Source organism: Danio aesculapii, chromosome 2 (assembly GCF_903798145.1).
Source record: "Danio aesculapii chromosome 2, fDanAes4.1, whole genome shotgun sequence".
Classification (NCBI taxonomy): Eukaryota; Metazoa; Chordata; class Actinopteri; order Cypriniformes; family Danionidae; genus Danio; species Danio aesculapii.
In genome coordinates, this window is record NC_079436.1 from 55,260,828 (window position 1) to 55,273,327 (window position 12,500).

The following is a 12,500-nucleotide window of genomic DNA, read 5'->3' on the forward strand; positions in this document are numbered from 1 at the left end:
TGAAAATAAACACAGGAATCCATCATAACAAACAGGATAAGCAGGAACAGCCATGGCATTGTGCTGTGAATGTTTAAGGTGATGAACCTGCTGTTTTTGTAGGAGGTTTAACACTTTAACAAACTTAGCTGGAAGAAAAGAGCATGTCTGAACAGCCCATATCAAAAGGGCTGGGTGATTAATTGTTAGTCATAAGTTTGAATAGTTACTTTAAATACAGTTTTTGACATATTGCAGTTATTATGCCGCACTTTATTTTGCGATGATAGAAAATATCAATATAAAACACTGTTACAAAAGTTCATTAAATGCAAAAAGTCAATGGGTATTTTATCCTTTAGTTTTTTTCCCTCTACATTACTGACCAGCGTTATTAATTAAATTATTTAAATTGTTAATTATTTAATGGGTAGTTAACAGTTTTATAATTTGACTTGGATGAGCCACATTGTATTATTATTTATTTATTTACTGCCAAACAACATCATTAGCCGCATTTCCACTATCGGGCCAGTGCGAGCCAGGGCTTTAATTGGGCCAGGCCGGGCCAATAGCCCGGGAGGTTGAGAAATGAGGCTGAAATCATGTCGCGTTTCCACTGTCGGGCTAGTTGCTCGCAGCGCGTCACGCAAACACCGCCCCCAGAACGTCCCCCGAATCAAACGTCACATAACTCGTCACACAACCCGCCCACTTCAGCGGGAACAAAAAACTCAAATTATAACCACAAACACAACCTGGCATCACTACGAGAGCTGGAAGATGGAGAACACCGAAGCGATTGCTTTTTTACTGTTTGTGGTCTGTTGGTGTAAGGCCAGACAGCGATCCCTGGATAAGGACATTCGAGTTCATTCGAGAACGACGATAGCAAAACAAATGTAAGGGAAGAAAGCATCTTGTCTCCTCTTTACCTGACTGGAAAACTCCGCCTTTGTACGTAACCCCGCCCCGAAGCCCCAGTTGGCCCTCCTTGGCCCAAGGTATTCGGCGGGCCGAAAAAGGCCGGACGCTGGCCCCAAGGAAGCCCCGCTTTGGCCCGATTACGCCCCGGAAGTGATAGTGGAAACGCGACTGGCCTTGGCTCGCTCGCTTTAGGCGCGATAGTGGAAACGCGGCTACTGTCTAATTTCTTGGTGAGCACAAACACATTTGTACATGCAGACATAAAAACATGCAAACTTACTACATCTCAATCAGGTTGAGGTCAGGACTCTGACTGGGCCACTCTAGGTGTATTTTGACCTCAAGAGAGCCATTCACACCAGACATCCCAAGAATATTGCTGAACTAAAACATTTTGGCACAGAGGAATAGTCCATCCCTCCTGACCGTTGTGCAGGTCTAATCTGCAACTACAGGAAACGTTTGGATGAGGTTATTGCTGCCAAAGGAGGGTCAACCAGTTATTAGATTCACATACTTTTTCCACCCTGCACTGTTAATGTTGTTTATATATTGTGTTCAATGAAAACATATAATATTTGAGTGGTATTAGTTTAAGCAGACTGTGTTTTTTCCATTGTTGTGATTTACATGAGAATCAGAACACATTTATGTCGAAATGCAAGTAATCCCACAGGGTTTACACACATTTTCTAGCATCTGTATATAATGTCTGATCATTTATTTGTCTATTTGTTAAAAGAGTTTGGCTCATAATAATAATAATAATTACAATAATAATAAAGGAATCAGACATAATTATATGCTTCTAGCTATTGTTTTTATACCTATTGTTTTCAATTAGTTTTTATTATTTGCTTTTGTAATTTGTGATGATATATAAAATTAATTTCTGCAATAATTAAATTTCAGTATTGCTATACAGGAAATTAAATAAACCCTAAACCTTAAATAATATCAGTAATAATAGTAGTAGTAATATGAATCCATTAGATTACATGACTCTTAGTGTTTGACTGTTTATTTTCCTCCAGGTCAGTGCGAATGGAAATGTCCTTCGCAGTGAGATTGTTGGCTCCATTAAGATGAGAGTGTTTCTCTCAGGGATGCCAGAGCTGCGTTTGGGTTTGAACGACAAGGTTTTGTTCGAGAACACTGGCCGTGAGTCTATTTAAATGCTTTTCTTTTTATATATGTGTGATGGAAGACCCCATATAATCAGTTTTGTAGCTTTTATCTAATGCCTTTAGCTGCTGCTCATGAACAGTTGAAGTCAGAATTATTAGCCTCCTCGAATTATTAGCCCCCCTTTATAGAATTTTTTGGTTTAATTTCAACACATTTCTAAACAATAGTTTCAATAACTCTTCTAATAACTGATGTTTAATCTTTGCCATGATGACAGTACAATATTTTACTAGAAAATTTTCTAAACACTAATATTCTGCTTAAAGTGGCTTTTAAAGGCTTAACTAGGTTAATTAGGTTAAAGTTAGGGTAATTAGGCAAGTCATTGTATAACAGTGGCTTGTTCTGTAGACAATTGACACTAAATATTGCTTAAGGGGCTGATAATATTAACCCGAAAATGTTATTACAAAATTAAAAACTGCTTTTATTGTAGCTGAAATAAAACAAATAAGACTTTCTCCAGAAGAAATAATATTACAGGAAATACTGTGAAAAATCCTTTGCTCTGTTAAACCTCATTTGGGAAATATTTGAATAAGAATCCACTGGAGGGCGAATTAATATGACTTTAACTGTATATGCTAGTGTACTGTTGAAATCTGGCACTGTTTGTATCTGTAAATATCTTGCAGTTTTCTTGTAATGGGGGAAAAAGGTTTGCTGAAGTGTGTATTTTTGTTATTTGTTTAACCGCATCTCTTTTCTTCAGGTGGTAAGAGTAAGTCGGTGGAGTTGGAGGATGTGAAGTTTCATCAGTGTGTGCGTTTATCTCGATTTGAGAATGATCGCACCATCTCCTTTATTCCTCCTGATGGAGAGTTTGAGCTGATGTCCTACCGCCTCAACACACATGTGAGTATCTCAAATCATCCATGCTAAGGCTGCACGATATCACAGACTTTGCGATTATTTTATTTTTCTGCTATTCAATCATTTGAATTTATAGTCAAACTTAATTTTAAGGTACATTCATTCATTTATTTTCCTTCGGCTTAGTTCCTTTATTTATCAGAGGTCGCCACAGCGGAATGAACCGCCAACTTCTCCAGCATACGCTCTCACATTCACACACATACACTATGGCCGATTTAGTTTATTCTATTCACCTATAGTGCATATGTTTGGACTGTGAGGGAAACCGGAGCCCCTGGAGGAAACCCACGTAGGGGCTCAAACCAGGGACCTTCTTGCTGCAAGGCAGGGGTCACCAAACTTGTTCCTGGAGGGCCGGTGTCCTGCAGATTTTAGCTCCAACTCTAATCAAACACACCTGAACAAGCTAATCAAGGTCTTACTAGGTATAATTGAAAGACCCAGGCAGGTGTTTTGAGGCAAGTTGGAGCTAACCCTGGAGGGACACCGGCCCTCCAGGACCGAGATTGGTGACCCCTGCTGTAAAGTGACAGTGCTAGACACTGAGCCACCGTGCCGTCTATTTTAAGGTTCAATTCTCGCTATTATCAAATCAATAAGTATGACTTTTGCTTCGATAAACTCCTGATTTGCTCCTTATTAATAGATATAAGGGTAGTTTAGGTATTTGTTTAGAGATGTAGTATAAGCTCATGCAGAATATGTAGATTATAACTACTAATAAAGCAGCCAGTATCTCAATAACAAGCATGTTAATAGTGAGAATTGGTCCCTAAAATGTTATCAACTGTGTTCATTTTGATACTGCAGGGGATTGAATCATGCCTAAAATGTAATGTAAATGTAATCTACAAGCATAGATGAATGCAATAGAGCAAAGCTAAAAGTGAAATAAACAGGGCATGCTTTATGGTCTTGCATATTTAAATGTAAAAAATACACTGCAAAGTCAACTCAACATTGTGATATGACTATTGCAGATGCACACATTGAGATATCAATGCTGAAACCGTACATTGTGCAGCCCTACACGCTTACTAAAATCATGAAATACTGAGGCATTGGATCCACCAAAATGTCTTTTTTTTTCACAGTTTTGTGTTATTTTCAATGGGAATGGTTGATTTTCTAAAAATGCAAGCGTTATGGTGAGGGTTTTATTTTTCTGGGTGCCATAAATGACTGTTAATTTTATTGCGCTCGATCTCAGGATGACAGTAAGAGTGCATTGTTAATTTAGTTTTAAAGGCTCTTTAAAAAAAAAAAAGTTACAGTTAAAGTCAAAATTGTTTGCTGTCCTTTGAATTTAGTTTTCTTTTATTAATATTTCCCAAATGATGTTTAACAGAGTGAGAAATTTTTCACAGTATTTACTATAATATTTTTTCTTCTGGAGAAAGTCTTATTTCTTTTATTTCGGCTAGAATAAAAGCAGTTTTAATTTTTTTTTTTAAGCAATATTTGTTTTTTCAGTTGTCTACAGAACAAACCACTGTTAATTACCTTAACTTTAACCTAGTTTAGCCTGTAAATGCCACTTTAAGATGAATACTAGTGTCTTGAATATATTTAGTAAAATATTATGTTCTGTCATCATGATTAAAGATAAAAGAAATGAGTTGTTAAAACTATTATGTTTAGAAATATGTTGAAAAACAAATCTTCTCCCCGTTAAAGAGAATTGTGGAAAAATACAGAGGGCTAACAATTCTGACTTCAACTATATATAATCCGCCTGGTTTTCTAACCAGATTTATTTCTAATGAAATTGTATAATGAAATTCCTGGCTGGTGATGGTCTTTTCTGACTTATGAGTGATATTGGAGATAAAACATTGACCATAGAATCACAGCTTCATGAAATTATTGAATATACAGTTGAAGACAAAATTATTCGCCCTCCAGTGAAATTTATATTCTTTTCTAGATATTCCCCAAGTGAAGTTTAACATAGTAGGGACAAATTTAGAGTATTTCCTATTATATTCTTCTTCTGGAGAAAGTCATATTGCTTTTAGTTTGACTGGAATATTTGTTCTATTTAAAAACTGCTAAGACCAATATTATCAGCCCCCTTAAGAAGTCTATCTTTTTCCCCATTGGGTACAGAACACACCACTGTCGTCCAATAACTTACCTAATTAACCTAGTTTTTAAAGTCTTTAAATTGCAGTCTTTAAATTTAATATTAAACTGCAGTCTAAAAATTGCAGTCTTTAAATTTAAGCTGAATACTAGTATCCTGAGTGATAACTAGTAAAATGTTAAAGGGCACCAATTTTAACCATTTTTCAAGATTTAATATAAATCTTTTGTGTCTCCAGAATTTGTCTGCAAAGTTTCAGCTCAAAATACCCTTCAGATTATTTAGCATACCTTTTGTAAATGTGGGAAATGTGAGCCGTTTTAACACTGTAGCTGTTTTTGTTGCCTGTGCCTTTAATGCAAATGAGCTGGTCCTCCCCGCCCACCGTTCCCACGTGCATGTCACAGCCATAGCCTTCCTTCACATAGACAAACAGCTCCGTGACAGACAAGAATGAAAAAGACCTCCCTTACTACAGTAAGAACTTTCACAACAGATATTTGATATATTTGTTGTGGAGTTAACTTAAGCCTTTCTTAAGTTAACTTAAGTTACACTCAATGTCGTTACAAAGTGCACACACACACACAGACATACGTTAGCTTTGCACTGTTTTTGCACGGCAAATGTGACCGTATACATGTTAATATCCACTGCTGTATGGATATCTGTTTAGTTAATGCACACAATAAACCTGATTTAACGTCCACAAACCGGGTTTGAAGAGTCTTTCATAATTGTACTTGCATTATGCGGCTGTGGTGATGAATTACGTCGCGATTTTACTGTGCTTATCACAAACATGCACTGTTTAAAAATTTTTTAAGCTTGTAGAACTCACTCTTGATCATGATTGATGATCACAGAGAGCTGAACAGATCTTTTAATCCCGGTTGCTTTGTGCACGCCCTGTCTTACTGATTTGATTATAGGCGTTACTACGGAGACATGTTAATACGCATCTGTCAATCAATTTAGTGGGTGGGGAAACCTGCACTCTTGCGTCAAGTTGCCTCAAAATGGGAGGGATTTGGATCGTATTTTAATGTCAGGAAATAAAAAAAAGAGACTTTTTGTGTACAAAAGTTGATTTTCATCATAGGTGCCCTTTAAGTTCTGTCATCAAGGCAAAGGCAAAATAAATTGTTTATTAAAACTACTAAGTTTAAAAAGTGCTCATATCTAAAAAGCTTTCTGTTAAACAGCTGATAATTTTGTCTATAGACGTATGTTTTGATATTAATTTTAATGCAGTTGTTGCATCTTATATGGGTAAACTGTCATTAGCTGTTTTGGTTTGGTTATTTGATGTTTAATTCTGATGCAGTTTGATTTTTGCTGTGTGTTTCACAGGTAAAGCCACTGATCTGGATCGAGTCTGTGATCGAGAAGCATTCGCACAGCAGGATCGAGTACATGATTAAAGTGAGAACACATCATCAGCAATGTTAACTTCAGTTTAATTCAATTAACCCAAAAATAAATTAAAAACATTTAGGAAATTATAATTTTGAGACCAGGCATGATCAGACGGTCTATACCAGATGTCGAATTGGACATTCTAGGTTGACACATTCATATTTATTAAATAACGAAGAATCACCTAAATGTAATTACTGCCAGGCTGCTCTTACCCACATATTTTGTTGGACTGTAGAAGTTTAAATTCCATTAGACAAAATTTTTATAAGGAGAGCACTTTGGACATTTTTAAAAGGTACCACCAGGAAGAGTTTTACATTTTTTTTTATCAAAAATTGAACTGAAAAGTCATATTTAACTTTGAATAAATTTTTTTGTAAATTTTATCTATTTATATTTATATATTTGTCTAAGTTATTTATTTATTTATTTATTTATTTATTTATTTATTTATTTATTTATTTATTTTTTTTTATATATAATACGAATTTGTTTTTATTATGTAATATTTTATTGTATATCCATTTGGCCACGAAATAGCCATAAGTTGCTGATGTGGCAATAAATATGTAATAATAATAATAACTTCAGTTTAATTCTATTTTGTGCTTTTATTCAATTTATCACTATTTCTATAGAGTTTATTACTTGGGCTGCACGGTATTGCAAAAACGGACATTTTGCATATTTTATTTTCCAACGATATGTATTGAGTATAATTTCACCAGATGAAATGAGTAGGTCTGTTTGGACAGAAATCATCATTTTTTCATACATAGGGTTGAATGTTCAAGGGAGCTACATAAAATATAAACCAATCACAAACATTGATATATATACAGGTAAAGCAATGATACTGTACAAATAAAATACACAGTGCTTTATGATTTCCTGGAAGTCCAGCAGCATTTGGATACACTAATAATCAAATGTAAAACAGCACTGTATTATATTCATTGCATTTGTATACACAAGTACAGTTAAAGGTGCATTAGGTGATCTGCCAAAATGCTTACTGTTTAGCGTAATATCTTTGAAACGCAGTCCCTCCCCTGCCATCCAAAGGCATGCCTCCTAATATCACGAACGCACACCTTAAAGATGACAGCAGACAAGCCACTAGATCATGTCATTCACCAGTTAGAAAACTTTACAGTACTTATTTACACTTATTACTAAGCCACATGCTGTTTCAGATTGAATATTCAGAGTAGCATGGTAAACAATATAGGGAGCGCATCACAGGCTGTCATTGTTTAAAAAATGAACCAAAGTGAATATAAAACTAACTTCAGCTCAGTAAAGCAGGCGAGGCAGAATAGTGATATTTACTGATGTTTTGTTGTTAAACTAAATTAAATCTACATTATTAATGCTGTAAAAAGGCCTTTATGAAACTGAAAATAGTCACATCAACCTTTCACCTGAAGATTTCAGTGGCTGAAACAACACTTTCTGTGCATATAACCCATTCATAACAACACAATCTACATCAGCTTGCATGAGTAAAGTAGTTTTAAAACATAAGATTACCTGTCTCACAGAAATACTTCAGCCATGGTGTCGTCCTTCCTCCAGCGTGTAAAACTAACTCAAGTATTGATTCAGGATTTTAACAAGTTTTTTTATTCAGCATTTGTTTTTACCCGCTGTCACTTTCTCCTGTACATGTGAAACGCAACAAACGGCAGATCTGCGTGAACAGAGGTGCGCAGTTGTGCAAATCTACATTTGCTGACTGACAGTTGGGCTACTTATCAGATGGAAATTGTCGGCCCGACAAATTTAATTGGATGAACCTTTTTTTAGTCTTATGCCTTACCCAGAATATAAAAACATATAAATACATTTAGATCATTTACTTTAATCAGTACTATTGGAATGTGAAGAGACTTACAACCAGCACAACAAGACCCGTTTCTGAAGACAATCACCTACTGCACCTTTAATCTCTCTAAATTTAGAAACATAATTTCTTATGCCTGAACACTCGAAATCCTCACACAGGCCCTAAAAACTTTGCTTTATGGCTTTTTTCTGACATATGATTAAAGCTTTTAATGCTGAAACAATATATTGTGCAGTCCTGCTTTTAACGATGTAGATTGTCAAAGCAGCTTAACATAGATGAAGAAAAAGAGAATAAATACCTTCAATTCAGGCAGGCAGGAGAGCGGTGTAGAATGCTGGCACAGTTCTAGTAACATTAAACCTGATTCAGTCCAGTTTATTATAAATGTCATAGCTAAATTCAGATCAGTGTATTACAAACTCCATTTTTATCTAAAATAACCTTTTAAGTTTATTTTGTCTTGCCTTAGGCCAAGTCTCAGTTTAAGCGGCGATCTACTACTGCCAACAATGTGGAGATTCATATTCCAGTCCCGACAGACGCCGACTCGCCAAAGTTTAAGACCACAGTGGGCAGCGTAAAGTGGGTGCCGGAAAACAGCGAGATTGTTTGGTCCATCATCTTTCCCTGTAAGAACACCTACATGTACATTCATAATATAATTCCTCCCTCCAGTCTCAGACCTACAATTCATTTGTATTTACAGCTGAGTCATAATTATTAGCCCTCCTGTATATTGTTTCCCCCCAAATTCTGTTTAACGGAAAGATTTTTCCAACATTTCTAAACATAAGTTTTAATAACTGCTTTTATTCTAGCAGAAATAAAACAATAAGACTTTCTCTAGAAGAAAAAATATTATAGGAAATACTGTGAAAAATTCCTTGCTCTGCTAAACATCATTTGGGAAATATTTGAAAAAGAAAAAAGGAGGGCTAAAATTTTGACTTGAACTGTATACAGGAAAAATGGCAAGTGGAATGCAAACGATAAACTCCAAGAGATAAACCCAAGCATATATGAAAGACACTCTTTAAGTTTTATGAGAGCGTACATGACCAAACTGTTTATACTAGAATATAAAAATATGAAGACTAGTTGACAAGATTTTATACTGAGAGCACTTTGGATCTTATTAAAAATGTATCCCCAGGAAGGAATGTATCATTAACGTATCATATATTGAACTGAAAAATCATATCTAATGTTTTTAATGTTATTATTTTTGTAAGTTCTCTTGTTGTTGTTTTTATTAATATTATGTAATGTGTTTTTATTAGTGCTGGGGAAAGGTTAATTGCAATTGATCATGTTCAAAATACGAATGTACTCACACTAGGCATGGTTATCTTGAACCGTTCCCAGGCGTGATCCCCCCCCCCCCCTCCCCTCCCCCTTGGCCTGCACTCACATTGCAATTTTTGCCTTCCGAGCCTGAGCACGCTTACATCACTGATGTTGCAACAGTTTAACAGAAGAGAAGCAATCTCACTCTGTACAGGGGAGATTGCTTTAGTTATATTGGTTTGTATTATCTTAAAACGTTTGACATGCAGTGATAAACAGTTAAATCTTTTGCTGAACAGATCCACCACTTTTGACGCTCGTAAATGTTCATTGAAAAGTAAGAATGATTAATGAATCCATATGAAACAATCCCTTAAAAGGGACGTCGTGTCTTCAGTTTTGTGCTCAGGTGCGCTTTGCACTCACACTACAAGTGTACCGTGCCAAAGCCCAACCAAACCGCACTCTGGCACACCTTTTTCAACCAGGCCAGGGTCGGCCAACTGAACCGTGCCTGATTCAGACTCGTCAAATTAACCCAGAAATGGGGGCCAAACGTGCTTGTGCCTAGTGAGTACACACTAAAAGTTTGTTTTGACATAAGCTGTGTGTGTGTGAATTATATACATTCGAGCCCAAAATTATTTACACCCCTGGCAAATTCTCATTTCGTTACTGTTCAAATGTAAATAAAAGCTGAAAAGTATATATTTTTTTCCCACAATGATGCCTTGTTAGGGGTGGGCGGTACACCGGTTTCATAGTCATCACCGGTGTGACATTGCGCCACGACATGGATTTTCTAATACCGTCAATACCGTAATAAATCAATTATGCGCCTTGAACGGCTGCATTTACATCAATAATAGCTCATTCTAAATAATAAGGCATTCAATTTTCTTCAACGTTCAGTTGTGGTCTGAATACATGTCCTTATACTACAGGCTCGAAATTGCAACCATTTTGGTCGCATGAGCGCCCGAAATGTAATCTATGCGCCCTCATAATATATTTGGGAGCATTTGTGGGTTGTAGTGCAATCTGATTTGATTTTCTCTAAAAACTTGCTGAATCGCTCTACCCTGCTGCTGTATTGGTTCATATTAGCTGTCAGTCACTCAACGCTTCCCGCTGTCAGATAACAGGAGCTTTGTTACTGCAGGAAATACAAACGGCTGAAGAGTGAAAAGTGCACAGGTTTGCAAACCTCACCTAAAGTTATAATAATATAATGGCGCAGATGACAGCGATCATAACATGAGGTAAATGTTGATCCGCCAGCTGAGATCAATCGAGTGTTTTCGGAGAAGATGCCCGAATCTCGATGCGTTGCATTCACCGCGTGTTCAGCGCAAATGTCTGTTAAATGTAAAATCTAACACTGTACACATCATCGCCAAAGAAACTCACCTTTACTAAGTTTACACTGAAACTACGGCTCATAACAAAGAGCGGGATTGCGCTGGTGGTTATCGTGAGAATCCTGCTCGGTCTGCTCATAAATGGTGCGGCTGACTCGCCTGCTTTATTCCACCAACACAGAGAAATGAAGATCAGCTCATAACGAGACTGAGCATTTACAATGACCCAAACCGAAACTTTTAAAGAGTGATAGAAGTGAGACTTTCTTTTGTCCGTTCTTCCTTGAGATGTATATTATTTTGCTATTGAAAGTAATACCATGATATTATACCATCACCGTTCAAAAGATGAAAAATACTGTGATATTAATTTTAGGTCATATCGCCCACCCCTATGCCTTGTATATCTTATTTTCTTTCAGAGAAGTCTGTGTCATTCCCAGTCAAAAAAATACTTGCTGATTGAATAAAAGTAACCAAGTCAGAATTTGCCAAGGGTATTAATAATTTGACTATATTTATTGTGCATATGTAATACACACATATCAAAAACTATTCATTTTTTATATAGATATTTAGTTGCATATAATTTGTATATCATATGCTTTCCGCTACATTCATTCTTCTGTGGCGGGGCGCCACACCAAAATTCATCCCGCCATGGCTACATTACAGCTTCTCACTCAAATCATTCAGTCATAGTTTTTTTAATAGCAGGTTCTAATCGTATTAAATGTATTAAAAGGTAAGTGAATTATAATAACAGCGCAAACTTTTCTGTAACCATTGTAGTACTGTGCGCTATTTGTTTAACTCTTTCAGATGACATGCTGACTGACTGAATGACTGGTCCGTGATGCATGAGGCTAGCAAACACGACGTAGCTTTCAGTTAAGATGAACACAGTTTATATAAATATACTTGAATTATAGATAAAGGTCTGTGGTTCTGCATACAATGACTTTGTCTTGCTGGAGTTTATAGCCGTTTCACTTTACTTCATGACGCGTTAATGCAGCTCTGTAGGTCTATTGGAGACATTCATAAATCTAGCAAATCTAATGAATGTTGGAGACATACTCGTTACATAAACGCACTAAATCGCACTTCAGCAGTGTTTATTTGAGAGCGCACAAGAAAATCTGCACTTGAGCAGCGTATATTTGAGGGGACGTGCAAGAAGTTGTGCACGAACAGAGCAAATCGGCACGCAAGCAGAGATCCACATGCTTGTATTACATAAATGCGATCTTGACTCGTAATACTGCGCTCACGACATTTGTCATTGAAATGAAGCCATTGGTAGTTGATGGATCTGTGTAAAAGGCTGCCGCCACAGCTGGAAAAAATCCTAGAAGAAACACTGTATCATATGTAAAAATAAAAAATATCTCAAATAAATGCATGTGTGTGTTTATATATACTTAATAAATATACATAGTATGCACATTATGTCAAAAACATTTGTTTTGGATGCGATTTTATTGTGATTAATCTTTACTCAGCACTAGTTTAATCTTGC

The 12,500-nt window shown here is 36.2% G+C and overlaps 1 protein-coding gene across 1 annotated transcript in view; it reads left to right on the forward strand.

Annotated features, from left to right (window-relative positions):
* The window catches only part of ap1m1 (adaptor related protein complex 1 subunit mu 1), a 61,695-nt gene that overhangs the window by 7,981 nt on the left and 41,214 nt on the right, over nt 1–12,500 (forward strand). Inside the window, exons 6-9 of the mRNA XM_056445934.1 lie at nt 1,941–2,067; nt 2,807–2,949; nt 6,410–6,481; nt 8,800–8,945. Coding sequence (XP_056301909.1) covers nt 1,941–2,067; nt 2,807–2,949; nt 6,410–6,481; nt 8,800–8,945 — 488 coding nt within the window. The remainder of the gene's footprint in view (nt 1–1,940; nt 2,068–2,806; nt 2,950–6,409; nt 6,482–8,799; nt 8,946–12,500) is intronic.